We start from the raw sequence: 26,347 nt of genomic DNA, 5'->3' as shown, positions 1-26,347 counted from the left end.
TGTTACAGTGAGCGTCCACTATATATCAAAGAACACAAATAGAAGGGAAGTGCTGAAGAAGAAAAAGGAAGAAGCAAACTTAATCCATAAATTTACCTACCGAAAATTACCCCAGTCACCAATCTACGATACTTGAAAACCATTAACTATTTAGGGTATTCTCAAATAACTTGAAAAAGGAAGCATGAAAAACCATAGGAAACACTGGAACTTCTTATGAAAGTTCATCAAAAGAAATAAACAAATTGCACAGTTGCTAGCCATCCCCTTTAAGGCTAATTTAAAACTGACACGGGAAAGTCCGTCAATAAACTTTTAGGTTACACCTGTGACTTGGCGCAGACAGAGCAAACTCGTGTACATACACTGTAGCTGTCCTTTCATCTTCACTGGCATGCATGTACATGTAAACAGCTTTGTCTTTAGTCTGCATACTTAAAGCAAAGACAAGCTCACAAACATAAAGAAACAAAGAAAAAAAGTTGGAAAAAACCCACAAAATCACATCAAAGAGGGGAGGTACCTATCATGTTATGTCCATATTCCAGAATACCACCAAGATTTTATAATATCCATAGTATCTCTGACACCTGTTGAGGATTGATCCTGTCCTCTTTTCCCCTACACCTGAGAATACAGTAGAAAAAAAATGAATCCATTTACACAAACATTTCACATCCTCCCCCCCCCCCAAATTCAGGAAAGTTCACTTCATCAGTGAGCATTGGTATAATGCAATGGGACAAAAAAGGGAAAAAAATATCCTGCCATGACATAGGAATTCCCTCAAACATACAAACATGACATGACCTGCAATGTATCCTGATATAATGTGATTCAGAAATATCAATATTTTTTAGGTGTGAAGAGAGGATTTACTTTCCCCTACCCCATGTGCCAGTACCCCATGCCACTGGAGCTGTACCCATGGGTGTCGGTTTGGCGCGACTGGCTGACAACGCTGGAAAGTCCTCGTGAACATTCATATGTCCGGCCATATCTCTGGTGGAGACAACTTGTGAGCAGACAGAGCAAAGGCTGCTCCCTGCTTTGATGCTGGTCGATTTCCACGCACTTCCCTTCTTCCCTGCCTTTGCCGCCGCCGACGATGCTGTGGGCTTGGTGTTACTGATCTTCAGCACCTTGTCCTTCTGGGGCTGAGCCTTGGGCGTGGTGAACTCTTTGTGGGCGGCCATGAGCTCCTGCTGCTTCTTGAGGTCTGGGAGCAAGGTGACCAGCTCTTCAAAGACACTATGGAAGTTCTCTTTGGACAAGGTCTGGACGCAGCGTTGGTAGTACTCCTTAGCAGTTATCAGGTCCTGGCGGAAACTGCCAGAATCCTGCCTGAATTGAGCAAAGAGTTCATCATCCCCAACACACAGCTCCTGAATCCGTTGGACCAGTTCCCTGTTGCGCTCTTTAAAGTTGGGTGGCTGGATGAAGTTGGAATTAGTGCTCTGGATGTTTGACTGGCCTAGGAGGGCGGGAAATCCTGGAGGTGGGGCGGTTGCAGGAGCGGTCGGAAGAGCTGCTGCCAGTGACGCAAATGGCAAGAAGCCCGGCGGTGGGCGCGAAGAAGTGACAGGTAGAGCAGGTGTGAGAGAACTGGACATGGTCAGCAAACTGCTCATGCCTTGACTGCTAGAGGTCGCTTCTACTTTAGGAGCTGTTGCTATGTGGGCACTTCTTGAGGTAATAGTTTTCTGACCCTCTGCAGTATCTGTTCTAACATTTGTTTCTTTTGGAATAGAGTTGCCCATCGTAGTTTTTACTTCTGTCTCTAGATTTGCGTCGGAAGCAGGTTTATTTTTCTTCTTTTTATGTTTGGTTTTCTTCTGAGTGACGGTGCCGCCCAGCATGCTAGCGATGGAGCTCAAGGTGGGAAACTCCTCCTCTCCACCCCCTGACTCGGATGCAGTGGGTTCGGATGAAATAGGCTGTATATCGATGCTTGCTGGGTTATTGCTCGTTAGCGAGCTATACAAGCTGACGGATGCAGCAACATTTAACGGCAAATCAACTCCTCCATCACCATTTCCCAGAGCTGGGAAGTCTTTGGCCCTATCTGGCACGCTACCCTTATTCCAATTTCCAGCCCCTTGTAAAACGGTTGCTGTCTGCTCCATTAGGGCTGGGAAGCTATCAGTGTCGGGTGGTTCCTTCTCGTTGTTATATGAATTAGAAGAGTTTGTATCATTAATGAAAGAAGCACTTGGCACTGTTAATAGATCAAGCGCTATGTCTTTGTTTTCCTTGTCCTCCTTTTTCCTCCGGTCTCGCCTTGTCTCTCGCTGAGGGAGTGAGATTTCCGTTGGGGATTCCGGTCGCGCCGCTGCTGCTGTTTGCTTTTGCCTCTCCTCGTCAGGCACATGTCTAGCTCTTCCGTCGTTCTGCTTTCTTCTGTTTGGTCTATCTCGCCTGTCTCTATCTTCTTCATCTCTCTGAAAAGTATCACGCAAGGATGCTTCTAGGGCTCTGGCAGTATCTCTGTCCTCCCTTCAGAAAAAGAGAGAAAAAAAAGGACAATTAATTATTATACATGTACTAGTCAAAACATTGTTGTACAATTTTGTATGGCATTGTATTGCATTGTTAATTGGTACCTAGTCCTAGTTCCACCTGTGCTTCAAAATTAGCATTCCACCTGTCCTCCAAATGTTTTATTTTTATATAATTTGAAATATGTTGAATTTTTAATCACATCAAACTCTTAGATAATCAATAAAAGTTCATGCAAGAAACACACAAAAATAAAGAGATGTTTGTAACTAACACAACGTTACAGAAACGTTACAAAATCATTCCCCACCCCCGACACTTTAAAGGACAAGTTCACCTTCATAGACATGTGGGTTGAGTCAATGCAGCAATATCAGTAGAGCACATCAGTGAGAGTTTGAGGTAAATTGGACAATCCGTTCAAAAGTTATGAATTTTTTAAGTTTCTCCTCACTCAAGGTTGGATGAGAAGACTACAATAGCTTGTGATATCACGTGAGTACAACGATATAAAGAAAGAATACAGAAAATTCAACATATTTTTACTTTTCTCGCATAACAAAAGAACACTTGACTTCTCTCTTTCGAAAGGCAGGGGAAATAATACATATGTATACCCTTAACATATGTCAGCAACAAGTCGAAAAAATGTGCATTTTATTCAATAAGTGAAGTTTTGTGAAATTCTCTTTTTATTTTCTTTATACCGTTGTACGCATATGACATCATACACTGTAGTAGTCTTCTCATCCAGCAGTGACTGTGCAGATACTTTAAAAATGCGTAACTTTTGAACAGATTGTCCGATTTTCCCCAAACTTTCTCTGATGTGTTCTACTAATACTGTTGCATTCACTCAATCCACATGTATATATGAAGGTGAACTTGTCCTTTAATCACCAGTTTCTTAAAACATTCACACATGATTTGATATAAATCATCAAACATCTTCTGACCTCTCTGTAACAATCCCCTGTCTGACATCAACAAACAGATGTGATAAAAAGTAAGAAGCAATCTCTATAGTCCAGGCGCAGCGACCCAGAAAAAATGACTTTGTTCAACCCACCCCGCAGAAAACGTTTGACTGCATGGGGTGGTCGGTTGGACCCTCTGGAACACCCCTAGGTAGTATGTGATATCAAATTGTGGTATCAATGAAATTTTACAGGCCATTTTAGTTGCGACATGACCATATTCTTAGAGGAAGCGTCTGCGCACACTAAGACTACTACACGTACCACTAGCACTGCTACAGGCGCCAATGCCAGTGGTGCGTGTTATAGTCTTAGCGTACAAAGACTTTTTCCGCGACAAACATCGGTTTTTGCCTGCAAACTAACTTTTCACGCTCAGCTTGGGTCGGTGTAGTGTAGTTTCCAGACGTTTTTATTTCGTCTTTATTTCTCCGAGTTGAACCAAGCCAAGTGAGAGTGCATACCCAGCGATTGTGACGCCCAAACCGTTTTTTGTGGCAATCATTGAGCAAGCACCCTCACTCGGCTTAGCGCAATACAGCGGGCTTCTGCACAATACACAAGCTGTAACTCAGAGAAATAAAGGCGAAATAAAAACAGCTAGAAATTAAGACTAGGGTCGGTAACGCTTGTCGCTATTGGGGCACTGAAAATGACAAAATTATCACAGTTTTTGCATTTATTTCACGAAGGATTCATCGAAACGCCTTAAAACTATATATGTGCATGTTGCTAGAGATGTCAGCAATACAATGGGATACATTGTAAGGTATAATATTGCGCATGGTTACCATGGTAACCGGATGCCTACAGGTGATTGGTAACTCCCAAAAATATGTGGAATTTAGACAGGTTTGTTTCTTTTGCCTTTCGTGCACATCACTCATTGTAGATGAGTTCTACACTGTAAAATTAGTCTGGATAAAAAGGGAAAAGACGCCCAAGATTTTTCCCTCATTCTCTCCTCAGCATTAATTCATTACTGCACGTTTTGAATAAAATTTACATGCAAATTTCATTTTATTCTATATATATATATATATATATATATACACATACATATATGTATATATATTTTTTCTTTTTACAATAGCTAACGAACACAAAAGTACGCTTAATTCTTTGATGGATAATCCAACGCACGTGTATATTCCTTCTTTAGAAAGGAATTTATCGGTATTCTTGAATAAACTTCCTTTAAGAACATAAACAATCAATTGCTTTCCTCTGCTCTTTTCCAGGATTGTTTTGAATAACCATTGCTCTGTAAATACTCGAAAGAGCTACTATAGAATATTGGCTTTGCTTTCTGTATTCATCTTATTTTTAAGGGAAATTTGTGTCCATACATTATTAAAAACTATATAAATTTGCCTATGCTTTTAAGTCAAATTTGTGTTGAAAGTACGACGGATGCAACTTTTTCATGCATTTTACTATTCGAAAATGATATCTTTCTTTCAATGTCCGTTTATTATGCCTTTGCTTAAAAATTTTGCTGTAACTTGAGAATGCTTCAAAATATTCTTCACATATACCTGATGTCGTACACTTTATGCAGAAGGAAGGAATGCTTTTTGAAATTATGGGCTTTAATTTTTGAGTTATTGACAACTAAATTCTGATTGGATAATACTGGTTGCCATGGCAACAGGGAAAACTTTTTAAACAAAAAACAATAAAAAATTTTGTGTTTTTTTATTGCATCTATAAGATTAAAAAAAAATGTTTGCAGCAGCAGGAGGCATTTTGGGGGCTACCAGTCACCTTAAGGCATCCGGTTACCATGGTAACCATGCACAATATTATAACTTACAATGAATCCCACTGTATGGATGACATCTCTAGCAACATGTACATGGTTATAGTTTTATGCAGTTTTGATGAATTCTTCATGAAATAAATGCAAAAACTGTGTGAGTTTGTTGTTTCAGTGCCCCAAATAGCAACAAGCGTTTACCGACCTTAGTCTTAATTTCTAGCCGTTTTTTCCGTCTTTATTTCTCTGAGTTGCAGCTTGTGTATTATGCAGAAGCCCGCTGTATATATTGCGCTAAGTGGAGTGAGAGCACACACCCAGTGATTGCGATTCGGTCGTCACAATCACCGGGTATGCGCTCTCACTCGGCTTACTGGAGCTCTTGAAATAAAGACGAAATAAAAACGGCTAGAAACTACACTACACCGAACCCAGCTTCGCGTGAAAAGTTAGTTTGCAGGCAAAACCCTTGTTTATCGAAGAAAAAGTATATGTGCGCTAGAAAGACTACTACACGCAGCACTGGCACTGGCGCCTGTAGCAGTGCTAGTGGTGCGTGTAATAGTCTTGGCGTGCGCAGACTCTTTTTCGTTTGTTCCAACAAATCATGATGAAAAGTGGCCAGTAAAATTCTACTGACACCACAATTTGGAACCACATACTACCTGGGGATGTTCATGGAGGTCCCATCTACCACCTTGTCTGGTCAAACCTTTTCTGCGGGGTGGGTTGAACGAACTCCTTAATTAAGCCTCTTACAGGAATTAGCGCCTTGACTACTACTACTCACCTTTCTCGCCAATTTCTGTCTCTTCCTCTGCCGCCTCCACCATATGGCCCTACAGTAAAAGTAAAAAAAAAAAAATCACAAATCAATGATATCTACAATATTCATTTCTATCAAAGCAAAGCACAGGCTGATACAAAGAAAGACAGATGCATACATGCCTTTACACACAAACAAGTGTTTCTTGCTGTAATGAATGATGGTATAATATATAATAAGAATGCATAAGGAGATGAAAAAAAAAATGGTATAATTACATGACAGAATTACAAGAAAAGCACACTGAAATTTAGATGGTATCTTGTACTCTTGGGCCCGAATTCACGAAGGTGGTACAAATGAAACCATGGTTTCAACCATGGACAAAAACCATGGAGTGCCAAGTGTCGCACGGAATTAGTCATTTCGTTGACAAAATGACAGTTTCGTTAACGAAATTATCATTTCGTGGAAGAAATGTTCATTTAGTTACAAAATAATCATTTTATCAACGAAATGAACAATTTCGTAACAAACATTCCATGCGACACTTGGCCCTCCATGGTTTAAACCATGGTTTCATTTGTACCACCTTCGTGAATTCGGGCCTTGGTGTTTACATATACTGGCTATTGTGAGAAACTCAGTTTGTGAAGACAGCACATTTTGTTTTATAAATCCAAAAATTGCAGATGAAACTGGTGAACTGGTCAGCTTTCAGGAATAGAGTAAATTGAAACTAGTTAAATGGTAGGCAACTCCTCAAAGTTTGATGTAACATAAGAAAATTCCAGAATTGTACAATTTGACACATTTTTACCAGTGACATAAGAGTATTAGTTTCAATGTATTAACTATACATATATGTATACATCACAAAACAAACAAAAAGTCACACCTCTTGACTTTACGTGAGGACTCAAAAAAGGTGAAAAAGTGAGTTTCACTTATCCTGACGTTATTTCCAACTTTTTTTTTTCTTCTTCTCTCCATGCAAGCGATCCAGTGCTCAAAAGCGAACCAAAAACCAAACCAAAGCATACCATACAGTGATGTGCCAGATTTCGTGCGTTCAAGCACTCTGTGAAAAAAGTGTACCTCAGTTATTTTTAGAGGGGGTCACATGTTTGCAGCAACAGGGTCATTCACCAGGCAAGCTGGTCCTGAACAAAGAGAATGAACTCTTTGCATTATGACGTATGCGCATGTTACGCGCATTCTTCACATGTCAATTTTTGGTACACTTTTGGTACCCTTTTGGAGCACATCGGGAGGTGAGCCACTTTTGGCTCGGTTCAGTTCGGTTTGGTACACTTTAGGAACGTTCGAGCAGTCCTCTAGTTCAGGTACGGTATGGTTTGCTTCGCTTTAGGAGAGTGCTCTAATGCACCCTTTGTGTAAGCATTTTCTTTTTTAAATGATAGGAAACAAATGTGAGCTTACGATCTCTGTGATCCCTGGTGAACTCACGGGGACGTTGCGGCAGGTTGATCTCGATGCCCACCTGCCTGGTCTGGCGGGCCTGCAGCTTGGTCATCTTGCCCGAGTGGACCTTGGCCTTGTGAGCCTTGAGGTCAATTTCGGTGCGGAAGGCACCTAAAAATCTCTCGTGGACACAGCCATCCTCCTCACATAGGAAGTGGTCAGAGCGAAAGTGATCTGCTAGATCTGGGTACTCCCTGCAATACAGAGAGAGAGAAAGAGTGCTGAACATTTTGCATATTAAGGTAATTACAACATGTACAATACACTTTCACTATCAAGTTTACTGATACCAGTAATACTGAGTATGAGGACATGCATGTGCAAAGTTCAAAGTTTTCATCATATCTTGTATGTAAAATTTTGCACATGCACAGCTGAAGTTCGAAATAAGCATTGCTAGCAATTAATACACCTGTATGATTTCTTATAAAGTAATATTAAAGTTCAATTGGTCATGTATGTATGGAACACAAATTCTTGCGCCATTTCTAGACTTTCTTGTGTCGATGTAACAACATAAGTAATGTTGATTTCAGCTTTAGTGTTCTTTATAACTGCAATGGAATTAAATTGCTCCTTCCCCTAAAAGAATACAACCAAAACAAAACAAAAACAAAGAAATCCAGAATTGAAAAAGCATTGAAAACATCACGCATGCATGAAGAACAGCAAAGACCATTTCTTCCCATCTGTCTTGAGCTCCAAACTAGTATGCATGTTAGTCTCGTTCTGACCTCACAGGTAAAACAACCCTAAGGCCTGAGTTCACAAAGGTGGTACAATTGAAACCATGGTTTAAACCATTTGTATGGAGCGCCAAGTGTCGCATGGCCTATTTCGTCACGAAATCAGTCATTTCGTTCTACAAAATCATTTTGCAACGAAATGACAACATTGCGAACTATTAGGACAAAAAAAAAAGAGGTAATGATGATGACAGTGGTAATAATTGTAATAATGACAGTTAGAAGAAGAATACTGGAACAAATGTCCTCGTGGAGACTGACATTTACTTCCTGGAAATAAGTGAACATTTACTAGGGCTAACATATATCAGAATCAGGATAGTTCCTCAGAACAATAAGGGAAATGCTTGTGTTTTACATACATAATTCTCAGTGGGTTAAGGGATGGTATAGTTTTGGCTGAGATGGGCATTCAGATTTGAACTCTTGGGGAGATAACTAGAAACCAGTAATATGAAATACTAAAAATTATAAAATTCCACGAAGAATTCAAAGTTTATTTAACTAGAAATGTCGCTACGGCGACTGGTATGCCTCCGCCATAATGCATGATTCTCCTAATAGGTCTAGATAGTACATGTGGACAATGTGTGATTACATTTTCACAAAACTGGCAAAATATTGAAATGACAAGTTTGTCACAAATGTGTTGAATGTTCACCTTCCTTGACCTTGGTTTAATTGGATGAATAGGAGAGCATGTATATGGGGATTTAAGGACTTTAACTTGACTTTGACCAATTCATACATTTATGCAGAGTAATTTTCATGTTACCGGTATGGAGAAAAAGTGCAATTTCTGTACTGAATAGTAAATTGTTACCATGTTCATCTGGCGTTTGACCCTAAAATTCATAAGATAATCACTTTCAGGTAGAACATGCATAAATATGCAGTAAGTTTCACGATAAATAGAGCCACTTCCAAGATATGGAGGAAAAAGTTAGTTCAGCACTTTCACTTGATCTTTGACCTTTTGACCTTTGAGGCAAAAAAAAAAAGAAAAAGAAAAAAAACTCTCCAGAGAATTTCTATTAGGTTACACATGCATACACCAAGTGTTAAAAAACTAGATATATCGCTATGGCTACTGATATGCCTCCGCCATAATGCATGGTTCTCTTAATAGGTCTATAGTACAATGTCTTGACAATGTGTGATGACAGTTTCACACAATTGGCAAAATATCAAAATGACAGGTTTGACACAAATGTGCTGAATGTTCACTTTCCTAGAACTAGGTTCAATTGGATGAATGATTAAAATGTCAGAGTGCAGGTATTTGGGGAACTGATGATTTTTACTTGACTTTTGACCCTTTTATAAGTTTATGCATTGAGTAATTTTCAAGGTATTGAGAAAAAGTATAATTTCAGTATCAAATGGGAAAATAGCATTATCTAAACCTGGCCTTTGACCTTTGACCTCACAGTTCCAAAGAGAATCACTGTTAGGTTGAACATGCATAAATATGTAAGTTTCATGATGATACCTTGAGTTACTTTCGAGATATGGAGGAAAAAGTGCAATTTAGCACTTTCACTTGACCTTTGACCTTTTGGCAAGAAACTTCCCCAAAAATATATATTGGGTAATACATGCCATACATCAAGTTTAAAAAAAACCTTCAGGCATATTGCATTTTAAGGAAAGTAGTGATATTTTGAGGAGTTGACCTTGACCTTTGAACCCCCTGACCTTTGACCCATGACCCCCAACTTCCCTAGATAATCACTGCCCATCGGTACGAGCATATATACTAAGTTCCATGAAGATACCATGAACCATTTGCGAGATATGGAAAAAAAACATGAAATTTCAATTTTTTTCACAAAATAACCTGTGACCTTTGACCTTTGACCCTGTGACCCTAAAATCCACACAAAGTATTATCCCCCAAGGATATACCCTTATACCAAGTTTGATGTAAAACCACCACACGGTTCTTGAGATATTGACAAAAACAAAACGGGACGGACGGACGTACGGACGTACGGACGTACGGACGGACGGACGGACGGACAGACGGACGGACGGACGGACGGACGGACGGACGACCCGAAAACATAATGCCTCCGGCCACTTCGTTGCGGAGGCATAAAAATAATAATCCTGCTGGCATTGCATGAACATGAGGGAATAGTAAAATTTTGAAGTGTTGCACTCGACCTTTGACCCCTGACCTTTGACCCCATGAACCCTACATTCTCAAGATAATCACTGCCAGTCAGTACATGTATATATACTATGTTCCATGAAGATACCTTGAACAATTTTCCAATTTACAGAGAAAAAAAAGACGTTTTAATACTTTTACTCGACCTTTTGACCTTTGACCTTTGACCTCATGACCCAAACTTTCACCAGAGAATCTAAATTGGGTAATACATGTATACACTAAGTTTCAAGAAAATATCTTCAGGCATTGCATAGATATGGTGGAAATAGTGAAATTTTATGTATTTGACCTTGACCTTTTGACCTTTGACCTTGAGCACGTGCACCCAAAAGTTGATAGGCACAACTTCACCCCCTAATACACATACATGCCAAGTTTCATTAGGATACCTCAACAGGTTTTGATAGTTACCTTGTCCACAAAATTCATTACGGACGGACGGAAAGACGGACGGACGGACGGACGGAAGGACGGACGGACAACCCGAAAACATAATGCCTCCGGCACCACTTCGTGGCGGAGGCATAATGAAAATTGGTTTTGAAATGGCTGAGATATCAAGAAATAAAGTAAAACACTGTTACTATACAGATATCTTGGTCATTTCAAAACCAATTTTCATCAAATAAACTTTGAATTCCTCTTAAAATTGTATGCCGTTTCATATTTCTTAGGAGATTTCTCATTATCTCACAAAAAATTGGAAACCTGAAGCCCCCTCTACACCAAAGCTTTACCATCCCTTTAAAAATAACTCCCACAACAAGGAGGTGTTCACATTCTTGGCCACAACATGAGGAGATATAACATTTCTCAGGGAGACTCCTGCTGCATTAAAGGGAACCCACACCCAAAGAGCAATGTGGATTGAGTGAAAGCAGCAACATTCATAGAACACATCAGTGAAAGTTTGAGGAAAATCGTACAATCGATGCAAAAGTTACGAATTTTTAAAGTTTTGGTGTTGGAACCGCTGGAGACTACTAGAGGTTATGACGTATGAGAGAACAACAATATAAAGAAAATATGAAGAAAATTCCACAAAAATTCATTTTTCAGGAAAATTACAAATTCCATCAATTTGATACTGACATATGTTATGGGTAGCAATTAAGTTTCCCCCGCTTTCTGAACGCGGCTAGTCAAATGCTCTTTCGTAATCCTAGAAAAGTGAATTTTGTGGAATTTTTCTTCACATTTTTCTTAATATTGTTGTCCACTCATATGTCAAAACCTTTACTAGTCTCCTCATCCAGCAGTTCCAACACCAAAACTTAATAAAAAAATCATAACTTTTGCGTTGATTGTTCAATTTTCCTCAAACTTTCACTGATGTGTTCTACTAATGTTGCTGCTTTCACTCAATCCTCATTGCTCTTTGGGTATGGGTTCCCTTTAAGGAGGCTCAGCAGTCTGTGCTTACCCATAGTACTGGTTGGTAACCCCATCATTTTCACAGAAGTGGCAGAAGTAGTGATCTTTCCTAAGGTGGCGAAGGAGCTCATCATTGTCAAAGTAACGTTCGTCGCAGAACTCACACAGGGGGTGGCCGCGGTACGAGGTGTCATCTCGATCGCCAGAGCGGCGGTGTTGGGCCAGCTCCTTGCGGCTGTAGAACTTCCTCTCTGAAGACAGGACCTGGATCAGAGAAAGACAACTTTTAGTAGTGAGCATACTCACCTCTTCTCTTCCTATACATGTACATGAAAGCCTCTAAACATGCACAAAGCTCATGAATTTTTTGAAGTTATACAAGACAGTTACTGTATACGCCGAATATTTCGCGAGGTTTTCATTTTCGCGAATTTCGCGAGTCAGCTACTATTCGCGAAATTAAAAACACGCGAAAATATTGACTCTGATCCAGATATGAATATGACGTACATGTACACTTGTACGCGAACGCATTTCTCCATTCAGTACAGGACTCCACGATCGCAAATTTTACCACTTGCGAAATCGTTGGGAAGTCTTGATTCACGAAAATTTAGACTCGCGAAATATATGGCGTATACAGTAATCATACACAAATGCTTTAACAAGAGGCTGGCTCAAACACAACAAAAATAAGGAAAATCCTCTGAAAACAAAGAATGAACCTAAATCTGTACTTCAAGACAAAACTGTGTCTGGTATTAGAGCAGAACTATCATTTACAAATTGTATCCAATGGGAGAACTGTTAAATAGGAGAAACAATCATTGGTGGAGGTACAATATGTATTTTTCCTTCAGTTAAGAGAATTCTGTCCAACAAAGTTATAGGTAGGAATTATTCAGAGGAACTGCTCACTTCCTTCTCATTAAAATTGGACACATGTACACACATGTATACGAACATTCTAATGTAATATGTACCGGTACTGTTACTTTGATTTCTATTGGGCAATGCAAGGTGCACTTCAAACTGTCCGCAGAGCCCTTCAGACATGCTTACTTGCCTATTACAATCGAAAAGTATTCTTACTCGTGTGTGCACCAGTGGACCACTATTTTCAACATCTTTTATTTTTCATGCCACACATTATTTGAAGTCTCACGAAATGCAATCTGTCACATTTTGACCAGCAAAATGATCCTACCAATCACTCTACAGTAGCGTTAAACTGTCCCCAGAGGGAGACTAACTGCGTATGTTGCTGACCTTGATATGCTCAACACACAGGTTGCAGGAGAAGCGCTCATGCTCCTTGCGCATGTGATCCTGCAGCTGTTTGAAGGTGGCAAAGGCCGGTGTCTTCAGGCCACAGATGTTGCATTTGTGGGCCAGAATCTTCCTGTACTCCTCCTGGATCCAGCTGCTGGCGAAGAAGATACCATACTTGCGGTCATGAGGATACTTGTGAGATATGATGCCATCAAACAGGTGGACCTTGTTGGTGAATATTGCCTGGAAAAGAAAAGAAGAAAGAAAGGAAAAAGAAAGAGTAAATGTGGCTGTGCCCTCACTTCGTATTGGCACAGTTTGGAACTAATTGATCACCCAAAATCAACAAGTTCATTGGTGGAAAGTTGATAGGACTACTCATACAGGCTTTAGTTTTATGCACATTTCAATTTGAAAGGTGTGTCAGCTGTGTATTCATAATGTATGTCCTAGTCTACAAGATCTACATTAATGTGCCAGGGGACCATCTGTTTTCAGATCTACGACCTGGTGGTGGTGTGAGGAAACATGAGTAGTCCACGTGAATTAATCTTCACTTAATGCCCACTGGCCTGGAGTACATTTGAAAACCACAATCAAGAATACTTGAATAGCACTTGTTGGCAACGGCCACATGCCAGCAATGTTATGTACACTGTATGTATATCCTGATGTGCATCGAAGCACACAGTGACACTCATCGATGACAGTCGACTCCAGTTGAGATTCTTCAGACATGTTGGAGGGAGACATTCCAGGAGAACTTTGTCTACAGATGCCTACAGATAACCCCCCCCCCCCCCCTTCCTCCAATCGTGGCACGGGCAGTTCGTGCGTACGTTGCCGAACAAAGCGCCTGATCTGGGCCGTCCCTCTCGCTCTCCCCGGTCTGTCTCGGCCCACAGAGTTTAAATTCTTGATACGTTATTGCTCCGAGCAAATTGTGTATAGTAGACTATACGACTACCTCTGCCTTGCTGATCTTGACTAGGTCTAGAGCTTCTTGTTGCAGGCATGGCAAATAGATAGTCTAGATACTAGCATGTAAAGTTTACCTCACAGACAAACCTATAGTATCCGTATCCGGCAAACACCATAATGTACGGCTGGGACCACGAGTACATACCTTCGGCATGTCAGCACGGCACACCGCACAGTACATTTGATTGCATATGACACGCATCTTCGTCGAACACTTAAAGCAGATGTGGTGATTACACGGTCCGACAGCATAAATTTTTATGGCCTGGCAACACAGAACACACGTTGATGCCAAACTGTCCGTAGTCTTCGACATTGTGAAATTTTGAGAGGTCAAAATGGAGAAAAATTGAAAGAAGCAATAGCCTTCAAGCTAAGAAAACGTACAATCAATAGAGATCGATGTGAATGACAATTTTAACGCATGTATGTAACGACTCACACACGTACACACATAGATCCTGCTGTGCGCTAACCTTTGACCGCGTGTACCGCCATTTGGTGCGCATGATTACAACGTATTCTTCTCATAGGGACAGCGAGCGCACACCCGCAACCGAAGAGATCTAGAGGAACTTCCCTGCTTGCTTGCTGAGTGTGTCGTAACACCCGAAGCGAGAGCAGCCCCTCCCACGTGTTTTTAACAATAACCTTTATTATGACGTCATACGATGTACCAGTAATATGACGTAAATTCAACGCGTTATGTTATGATGATGGTGAATATTGATAATGATGGTAATTAGGAGTTATGAGAGTAAATTGCTAGTAGCTAAAAGAAATAAAGAAATGTGATTGTGTTTCAATAAGTCAGGTGATAAAATTGCAATTTCTAAGAACTTTTGTTGTGTGATTGCTTGTATAATAACGATAATAATCATGATGGTTTATTATGTAGTGTATATATCCACATGAGAGCTCGAAGCGTTTCAGATCAGTGAAGATTGAGAAATGTATAAATAGGGAACAGCACATAACTAACAAATAATATGCAGTAGAACAAATTGCATGCGAAATTATAAAAGCAGATGATATTTTGATCAACTTTCAATACATCAATAATGAGAGTTTTCCAAAATGTCTAGTGGCAGTGAAGTCGCGAAACAATAGACTGAATTAAACTGAATTGAAATGCAATAATAATCTATTATTGATACCATCATTAGACATAATGTCATCTTAGTCATCATGTCATGACCATCACTTACACCGACATTCATGTGAGTCGCGTTTAGTTGAAGAGGACTTCATATGTTTGGACTCGGCTAAAAAGAAGCAGAAAGTGATGAACAATGTCGTATGGCAAGAATTTAACCTTGAAAAGATTCGATCTTTATCCAATGGAAGCATACCAAAAATCGACATTAATTTTGATAAAGAGGGTAAATCATTCATATGAACAAGTGATAACATTTTTGGCGCGATATCGGACATCTATGGGGAATGTTAATCATGATGAAATGTAACCTTTTCACATGGTTTTGACCGAAGTAATGATATGAGTTGCAACCTCGTATGTAAATTAGTTGACAGCTAGATGACATCAACCAACAACTGTTATGATAGACCTATGCTTTTTTAAGCACAAAATGTCATAAAAGCATTATGGTTTTGTCGTTTCTCCGTTACAAGAAAAAAGTGTGTAGTTAAACTGATGCCATGGCATCATCAACATTATTTTGGCTGCCACCCGTGCTCAATACCTATAGGCCTATCACCATTTTGTAGATACAGATATTCTTAAATTCCTCATCATTCATAGATTCCCCTGTAGTTATGTTAATGAACCTGTTTCCGTCTTCACATCGCAAACTTTTATGAGGTGCAATTGAATCATGATTTAACAAAATATGGCAAAGAAATCATGATTGTTTGGAGATTTTTTCGGTCATAATACGTTTTATAAACAATCTGAGTTTTTGCAGGTACTACTAGTAGTAAACGATTGTGAGAATTATGATCATAGTAGTTTGACATAATCAAAAAGATTGTAGAGACAGCTCAAACACCAATCTGACTGACGTGTAGATTAGTCGTGGTCCTAAACATTATTACAGGTCTCTTGTTTTGTGGATACAGAACTAGATCTGAGTGAGTGTATACTTTACAATTATTAGGTCATTGTAAGATTGTAAGATTTCGTTTAGCGCCCTCTTGCGGTATGAGTGTGGAATCGCCAAGTATCTTCATATTGATCTATCATAAAAAAAAAACAACAGCTAAATCGTCACATAGATAAAAATATCATGGAAGAAAGTGTTTACTTTCCCCTCTCCTCTTTTGTCTACGGAGGAGAACAGTAAATATATTAAAAAAATGATAATAATGATCATGAATAAAGAAATAAAGAAATTAAAAAAAAACTCCTCCGGACAGACAGATTTTCTGCTGTCTACCATAATAGTTGCTCCGATTTATCTACACTCGGCGTTTGGTTTAACTCTTCATTCATTCTGTTCTGATTCTTTTAATTCAGCTGTCATTGGAGATTTCAACTTCTTCGTATTAAAAAGATTGTTCATAAACTACTCCGGAAAAATGAATGAATGAATGAATGAATGAATGAATGAAAGAATGAATGAATGAAATGAATCAATTTGCATCATGAATAATGCCTATCATTATCATCGGAACGCTGGCATAGCAACTCATGAGGACTGTTGCCTGTTTGTGTTTTTCAGTGATATGTCCTAACCCTGTTGCTTGGACGCATGATTTCATCAGCCTATTCCTCTTGCAGCAAATTTATATATATATATATATATATATATATATATATATATATATATATATATACTACATTGTAGATTGTTCCTAATTTGATTTTTTTTATTTGCTTTCATCATTGAATAGGGGTTCCTTTTAAATCTACATCTGTACTACAATATGCATTTAATTTCATACAAACAAGAAAAATATTACAATTTATGATCTTTTTCTCCTCCCCCTCCTTCTTATTGTTGTTACCATCATCATTATCATCATCATAATTATCATTGTTATATCGTTATCACAATTATGATTATTACCATATCGTTATTAAGTCATTATCATAATCATCATCGTTATCAACACCTACTCGTTGCTCGCAAATTCTTGTACAGAATATTAGTCCGTTGCATTAATCTGTTGAAATACGATGGGGAGAGCATGGCCTAGGGGACAGAACTCTGGACCCATAGACAGAATGGGTTCGAGTCCAGCACAGTGAGTGTATCCTCGGACGATATGTTTTATACTCACTGTTTAAGCATGCTTAGTAGGGTGTCTGCCATCCCCGGGAGAACGGGACTTACACTGAAAAGGCTAACCTGGGTAATGCAGCATAATAGAATGTAGATATCAATATAATAGTTATGATGGCATCCACGATGATGATGATGATGATGATGATGATGATGATGATGAGTGATGATGATGATGATGATGATGATGATGATTATAGTCAAATCAGAAATGATGATGATAATAATAACCATTATCATTTTCACCACACGATCAACATTAATGATTATAAAGAATGATAATGATATGATAATGATACAAAAAACAACTAATTATCTGCATTATCTATTATCATTAACCCCAGAACTCGAACTATTACAGTCTTGCAAAATGCAGCTAATTCTTCCTTTTAAAATAAAGAATTGGAATAATGCAGAACATACAGTCTTGTCTGATCTGCACGATTGTGCATGTATGTATGTTTGTTTCTGTGTGTGTGTGTGTGTGTGTGTGTGTGTGTGTGTGTGTGTGTGTGTGTGTGTGTGTGTGTGTGTGTGTGTGTGTGTGTGCATGTGTGTGTGAGTGTGTGTGTACGTGTGTGTGTGTGTGCAAGGGATCCGGGGGATACATAATGATGACACTCAACACAATTACGAGTAACCATAACAAGAAGAGAAAAGCATATTATGAAGAAGAAGAAGAATAGAAAAAGAGGAAGAAAAAGAAGGGCACGGGGAAGACGAGGAAGAAGGAGAATGAGAAGAAGGAGAAGACATGAGAATGGATAGACAAGAAAGGAGAGAATGAATATTATAATGAGGTAAAGGGTGACAAGGATAAGATCGTAAGTGTGCCCTGCTTTAGACGTGATTCCGTAAATGTGATATAAAATTTTCGTTAATCAGACACAGTGAACCGAACCTTCACAGAGCCGAAACGACCTAATTTTCAAACGTACCGACCAAGATACATCCCAGTGACAATGCCGCCTCCGGGCTGACCCAGAAATAGAACTTGACGAAAGAATTCCCGTTAGGGGAGAATAAAAATGAGAAAAAGTACCCATATAGAAGGTGCTCCATCAGAAATTCATGATATCAATGATCCGGAAACGTCTTTCCCGCGCTTACCTGGTTCGCCCCCATTTCCCCGCCAAGACTCAGCCCTCACACCATAGCTCCTGAAGGCCGTGCCACTCATTAGCTGTGGGCAGCCGGCGAGTGATGAGTATCCCATGATGCATTTCACAGATGGCATCCTGTAATACCTCACATACTTCCTTCATTCCCTGATCTGCTCCTCCCTCTCATCCTCCCTAAAGAAAGAGGGTGATTAATGAAGTGAACAACTCTCACAGATGAACAATCTGTATCATTCATTCAAATTTATTCGATTATGTTGATTATACCTACGTCTAACAATAGTAGCTCTTTTTTTCCTTTTTTTTTCTTTTCTTTTTTTTTTCTCTCTCTGGTGGCTCATTCCGGACACTATAACCTTTAAATATGAAATTTTGGTGGCCCGAAAAGAAGAAATCCATTGACCCAAAATTAAGGGAAATATAACAATCCATATTACTGCTAGTCGGGCCACCACAGAGATAAACTTCATGTAGATTTGGTGGAAGACATTGAATTTTAGTGGCGCCGGACCAGCGGGCCACCTCTAATTCAATCATTTTTATTTCATTTCAATTAATTTCGTTTTATTACATTTCCAACAATACAAAACATTTAGGTCCACATACACATTAATAACCCAATGCCAATGCAAACACATAACAAAACAAAAAAAATCAATACAACGTATAGTAGCGGAGAAAAATATTGTGAAATTAACAATACTACGCATCACCTTCTGATGATATCGAATTAAAATTAAAGTTGCAGGAAATGGAGGAAACATGCAGCTGAGAGGAGACACCACTAATGGCGATTTGATTAAGACTGGAAGCAGCCTCTTTCCTATTGCCACAGCTCTCATTGCAACAGAAGGAGCTTCCATTATCATTTTCCAAGTATTGCCAGGTAAATATTGATATATTATTAATGTATCATTCACACATTTCGTCTTGAGTGATCCACGTCTTTCAAGCTCCGTGGATCACTTTTATCCATCACCATAAAGTATGTATATATACATTTCTGTTAACTCTGCATAGTATTATACCGCTTAATTTATTATCTATTTCATTCTCTTGTACATATACTATACTAAAGGTCCAGTTTACCTTTGGGAGCAGTGATTTTAAAAAATTCAAGGTATCACATTTAATGCATACACGATATATGTGTAGGTCTGTTGTATCACAAAACATCCTACCATATAAGAATTTTGCAATAAAATCTAAAATATAAGGAGATATCAGTATTTTTTCTCAATAAACCATAACTGTAGACAGTTTAGCCTGGAAACATCTTTATTATAACTATTGTTCACATGTTGTGTATTTAACAATATTTAGCATCGATGTTATGGATTCAAATTTTTACAGTGGTTGTTTCTATCCCTAACTCACATTTTAGAACTATTTTAAAGCACTAATGCTGGGTTTTGTTTCATCTGCAAATAGTAAATTATGCCTTTGATTTTTATAGTCTACTTTGCAATTTATTTTGTACGTTATGTATTTACAGATTGTTACAACAAAATAATTTTTGAAATGTATATAATGCTCTGTATCGTCTATTATATACCTTTTATCGGTTGATATAAACTACAACGGAATTGAATTGAATCGAACCGAATCGTACTGAATTGGCATGACGTTATTGTGTTGAATTAAATTGAATTGAATTGAACTGAATTGAATTGAATTGAATTGAATTGAATTGAATTGAATTGAATTGAATTGAATTGAACTGAATTGAACTGAATTGGATGTGTGACGCGACTTGAGGGGGACAATGACGGGAAAACGTCTTATCTAAAGGAGGGAGGCACTGAGCGAATTTCCAGTCCTTTATTTATACCTTCTTCTGATTTGCCCGTCACGTGTTTGATGTCGGAAGAAGACTCAGACAATTTTTATGAGATGTGGACATAAAGTATGGTATCCATTCATGTGTGTGACCAAAAAAACCCCAAAAATTACTGTTGTCATTGAAAATTACTGACATGTGATGTTTACAATATTATTATAAGCAAAATGCGGAGCTGCCGGCAATTTGAAATCATAAATTTCCATGAAGATCAGCGTGATTGATGACAGATTTCATGAAGGGTGTATACTATGCGCATTATTTTGTGTTTTCATAACATGTAGTGTATAATAATTTAAATGCATAAGTAAATGATCGTTTTGGTAATTACATTTTATTTTGTTGGGGCGCCATCCAAGTCTAACTCAGCTGGGGGCGATCTCCTGTGCTGATTTTCCTTCTGAGTCTCCAGTCATTCCATTTCTTCGCTGTAAGTTATCTTGTACGAGCCACAATGGTTGCCACGGTAACTAGTGTTACTGGGTCGACTATATTCCTCTGTAGATTTGTCTCTATTTACATAAGTCAGAGTGCATGGCTTGTGTTTCATTCATTATTGAACATGCAGAAAATACAAAAATAGAACTAAAACCAAAGATAATTCAAAAGCTATAAATGATTTATTGTGTTTTGGATTTTTTTTCTTTCAAGACTAAGAATAGATTTGGATAAAAGAGGGGCATTATAGATTGAGACACACACAAACACTCACACACACACACACACGCACTCACATACACATTATGCTTACAGGGGCGGATCCAGGAATTCCGTAAAGGGTGGGGGGGGGGGGGGAGGGGCGCAAAGTATATTTCTGATACCACTTCCGGGTTTAATCGGCTGACAAGCATGACAATATAAAAATAAAAAAGGCAGTCGGCTGACAAGGATGGTTTCTTTGCCCCCTTTCTTTTTTTTTCTTTATTTTTATATATACATATGTGTGTGTGTGTGTGTGTCTATGTGTGTGTGTTTCACCATCTTTGCTCGCCTTTTATTCTTGTTTGCCACATTTCTGTCAACATGACGTTAGCACCAGCCTGTGTTGTGATGGACAGTGCACCCTCGACTGAAAGAAAAAACCGAATTCAAGACGGCAGCTAATTGAGTTAGTGCGATGTGTCGACGCGACCAAATGCGATCTAATGTGTCCTTGTTTGGGACTGGCAACATGTTGTAGTGCATGACGTCACTGCGGTACTATCAAGTCGTCTGTGCTTTAAGTCTCCGGATTACCATTTTTATTTGCGAGCACCATAGACACATTGACTAGATGGTGGAAGCAAAATAGAGCAAAACATCAGGCAAGACGAAGACCCGTGAAAGTCGATATCTGGAGCATAATTCCACATCATGTTCAAGGTATAGATGTAATGAATGCAGGGGTTGAATAAGATAAAAATGATATAGGTCGGATATGAAACAACAGAGTTGTTAAATTTTAAAGGTTAACAACAATGTTTCCATCAAATACACGCATAATTAGCAGAGACGGTGATAATCACTGCCACTCCACAACTATGATAGTCCTACTGAAAAGAACACAGTGTCCCACAGCGTGAAACACAAGTGAAACACAGTGTGAACACATGTTAAACGCAGTGTGAACACATGTTGAACACAGTGTGTTGTCTCTTCACACTATTAAATTCCCGTGCGAACACATTGTGGAACTTCAATTCACAGTGTGAAACAGAATATAACTACTGTATGTGAACTCTCTGTGAAAAACCACACCACAGTGTGAAATCATCTTCACATTGTTAAATTCACATAATTTTCACATAATCGACTAACATGTGAACACATTGTGAACACACTGTGAGACACTGTGTTCTTTCCAGCAGAGTTTTGGTTAAGGACTTAGCAACTGCAACCCACACCCCACCCATCTCCTCCCCCAACAACAACAACAACAACAATCATTCATTGTTTACTATTACAAGCCATCAATTATTTGCGGTGAATGATACATCTTGTTCTTATCACTATCAGGTCAAAAGGGAATACGGTATTAGTAAATACTTTATGTACAGTTTTACGATAGACTTGCGAGCTCATGAGATCCTCACCATTGCCAATTTGAGAGTTGTGGTTGCGCCTCAAATCACTGATTTGTGAAAACATGGAAAACTGTAAAATTCCATTACTTATATTATATTCTATAGATTCAATTTTGATGTAACCTTTATCATTTTGTTCGTTTGATTTTACTCAATTCATTAAAATCACCCCAAAACATGGTGTGAAAGTACACTCTATTTCTTTTCTTTTCTTTTCTTTTTTGACAGCATCAATACATTTTTTGAACACAGCATGCCTTATTCCGGAATCAGTCACGTCAACAGACAGAACATGTTTATGCATGCTAGCACAATATCACACAATGAATGTAATTTCAGAGGAGACACGTGTAGTAGCACGTTGAAGAGGTTTTGCTCCTTGGTTGCAATATAATACAAATTTGTTCACAGTATTTCCACCAAAATTGTGCTAAAAATGAATGTCTTGTTACGCTGTTGGCAGTCCTTTGTGTCCAATTCTGAGTCATCACAAATTTGCACGTAATGTTTATTGGTGTGACGTATACGTGTTTCAAACAGGAGTAATTTCTATGTAATCAGCAGTGGCTGATCTCTAGCATTACTTTTACCAAACCCTTGAGTTCGTATCTTTGGCAGGGTATGGAATTGATAGATTAGTGGTTTTCCGTTCAAGGTGGGAGATAGACGTGTACTCGTCAAACAGGAAGCAAACTGGCGCAGTGGAATTGCTGAATTAATGGTCTTGAACGACAAGTGTGCGTATATTGCATGCGACTTATAACAGTAACATGGAAATCATTACAATTATGTAGAACAACGAACTGAGCATATCGATAAGCTTTGTGCATGATTGGTACCCACGTACTACCCAAATACTATACACTATATCAAACATTATACAGTGGGATGTTTAGTCAACCTTACCATCAACTCTCCCTCCCCACCCCTTCTCTTTCTCAATCTCATCATTTATTTATCTCTCCCTTTCTATTAGCTTAGCTTCCCATCTCTTTCGTTCCTTTTATCTATGTATCAATCTATCTACCTGTCTATCTACCTACGTATATATATATATATATATATATATATATATATATATATATATTTATTTACTTATTTATTTATTTATTTATTTATTTATTTCAATAGCTATTTATTTATTTATCTACCTATTTACCTACATATCTATCTATCTACCTATCTATCTGTCTACATATCTACTTATCTATATATATCTATATATCTATCTATCTACCAATCGATCTATCTATCCTTCTACCTTTTATTATACCTATCTATCATATACCTACCTGTGTTTGTATGTATGTATGTATGTATGTATGTATGTATGTATGTAGCGCCTATGTGTCTATATAATCTATCTATCTACCTATTTATCTATCTATCTACCTATCTACTTATCTATCTGTTTATCTATCTATCTATCTATCTATCGATCGATCGATCAATCGATCGATCTTCTTACCTGATCTATAAAATCTACCTACCTTTGTATCTATATATCTCTCGATCTATACCGATACCCACCTATCCATCCATCTATCTACCTATCAATAATACAACTATCTGTTTATCTCTCCATCTTCCCATCTCTTTCCTCCTTTGTCCTTTTCTTGCCCCCCCCCCGCCCTCATCCTCCTCTATAGTCTGCACCTCACCCTCGTCTCATCCCCTCCCCACAGGTTCACCGGAAGCTGTGTGACTCAACACGTTTCGTTTTCCTCAGCTCCAGACGGTCTCACCGCCTTGAACCCGGCGTGCAGCCAGGCTCTTTAACCATATGCCAACCTTTTGTAGGTCAGGTGTGTGCATATAACACTGCAAAAGGGATAACTATCGCATGTGGTCCACACAAAAATAGTACACATCATGAGAATTTAAAAAAGAAATAGAGGACTCAAAACTTGTCGATTCTAAAGAGAGTTTGATGAAGACTTGAGGATAGAGTTTGCCGAGATTCTTGGCATAAGGGAGACAAAAATTGGCTGTTTGATAGTCAGGAGAGCACTTGATACTCAATGTTCATCGATAGACTAAAATGGTATTTACTTCTACAAACGCTTAATTCTACTGTCCATGTTTTCTCTATTGCTGTCTAAAACATAAATATCACTACTGTAGGTTTGGACGCGGCAAACGTAAATAATGCAAGCTTTGTATATACAACGCGCTGTCTCAGTAGTATACTGCTCGCATTAATATGCTAATTAACAAACAGTATGAATGAACCCATGGTAATTGGTACTGCGCGTACGTTATTATGATACCAATTTTCCATGTTTCTGGTCGAAAGGTAGAGTAAAAGGAACATGTCTTTCTTTTTAGCCTCAATATAGGTCTACTTTTTATACAGAGCTGTTTACTTTCAGCTGCAGAATTTCCAAAGCCCCTAAATTGCTACATTTGCAACTGATTCTTATGTTGTCCGTACAGTTTAGAAGATAACTATAGGTTCGTAGTTTGGTTTCAAATATGCTTTTAATAGCTTTTGTCTGAGTTTTTGTGTTATGCGGAATTGATTCCTCTGCTTCCATTCAATCCTTCCATAAATGTATGGTATGCAGTAAAATTCCAAATTGAAGCTGACAAGATAATGATCTATAGGCAGCAAAATTGACCCAGGATTCGATGGGTTCATAGTCACATCACAACATTCATAATTATGGCAGTGGTTGCACACGGCAGACGTTGCGCACGCAGGTGTTACCGTTATTTTTTCATCAGAGCCATTGATTGCGTGGATTTAATGTTCATACAATCGTTCATCGCACTCTCGTGTCATCATAATTATGTTACTCAGACCATGGAGCTCCATGGTCAGACGAGCAGCATGCTTTATTGTCTGCGAGTTTCCACTCCAGGATTTAGCGACCTTGGAAATCACATTCAATGTACTCTTCCCTGGCCGCGGTAAAGAATACAACCATTCTTGTTCTCATCATTCATCGAATTTTTAGAGCAGTTTTATCTTTTTGACTATTAGCGATTGTTTTGCATCGCGCATCGCAGAGAACATCGTAAAATACGTCAATTGAATTTTGTGATTGCGAGCCGAAGAGAGGATTACTGAGCCCTCCTCTTGATCGAAGATCTCAATCAAACAGATATTTGCCATTTTTGGAAATATATAGGACAAATACGCCACGAGAAAATAACCGAAATATTTCACTGACAGTGAGAGCCATTGTTGGGTATCTTCGCGCGTGATCGCCCGCTGCTGCCGTTCAACCAGAGCGTCAGATAGAGGCCAACTCACTTTATGCGGGTTGTTCGCAATACCTCTTGGTGTCAACTCGGATCGCGCGCAGAAGTGAAACAAACGCATTTGAAACTGGCAATCTCCTGACGGTAGGTTCCTGGACGGTGCAGAGATCCTGCATCTGGTAGGCCTATAGTTGGATTTTAAGTTGTCGACGAGTTGTAGAAACTTCAGTGTTTCTTTATTGTCGCAAAGTGTTTCTCTACAGTGGATGGGACTTTAACATATCTGGAAATATCGAGTGCGGAAGTTACCTGAGGAGGAAGCCAAACAGATATATCGTGTCTGTGTGCCTGTATGTAGGAAGTGGTGAGCTAATTTTGCAACGGCATTGTGTACACACAAAAACTGAAGTACCACAATAAATAGATTTTTTTTTTCTTTACTACCACTGTGTGGGTGTGACGCGGACCAGCGGTTTTATTCACGTGGGAATAAAGTATTCGGAATAAAAGAGTGAACATTTGCAGGAACATCATTTTTGTGCCATAAATATACTACAGGCTGAAAAGACGAGTTATAATGAAACGGTGGGAGAGGTTTCTTTGTTTCGTTTAGCATTGTCATCACTGTCTAACATTAGCTTGCATATTGCGGCAATTACGGATCTGTGGAACGATATTTCGAACTAATTTGCGGCTGTCGTTTGACGGAGTGAGTTACTCGTGCGCTCAAACATTCACTGGGATCATTATGAACACGGATTCCTGAAAAAAAAACCACCACCAAATAATTGTACGGGGAACATACGTTGACTAAATGGATTTTTATGAGGATT

At 38.8% G+C, this 26,347-nt stretch overlaps 1 protein-coding gene across 1 annotated transcript; it reads right to left on the bottom strand.

Moving 5' to 3' along the window:
• Positions 1-773: 773 nt before the first annotated feature.
• LOC139727717 (E3 ubiquitin-protein ligase ZNF598-like) lies at positions 774-14,354 on the bottom strand. The gene is made up of 6 exons (XM_071638696.1): positions 14,184-14,354; positions 13,055-13,300; positions 11,835-12,049; positions 7,445-7,680; positions 6,026-6,074; positions 774-2,496 (listed from the first exon to the last, which is right to left on the bottom strand). The coding sequence occupies exons 1-6, from the start codon at positions 14,352-14,354 to the stop codon at positions 876-878; spliced, it is 2,538 nt and encodes an 845-aa protein (XP_071494797.1). The 3' UTR covers positions 774-875.
• Positions 14,355-26,347: the final 11,993 nt, after the last annotated feature.

The sequence above is a fragment of the Diadema antillarum genome, unplaced genomic scaffold (assembly GCF_040938485.1).
Source record: "Diadema antillarum isolate AM-2024a unplaced genomic scaffold, OU_Dant_1.0 seq00000146_RagTag, whole genome shotgun sequence".
In the NCBI taxonomy this organism is placed as follows: Eukaryota; Metazoa; Echinodermata; class Echinoidea; order Diadematoida; family Diadematidae; genus Diadema; species Diadema antillarum.
The sequence above is the reverse complement of the archived record's forward strand: the minus strand, read 5'-3'. Positions and strand labels throughout refer to the sequence as shown.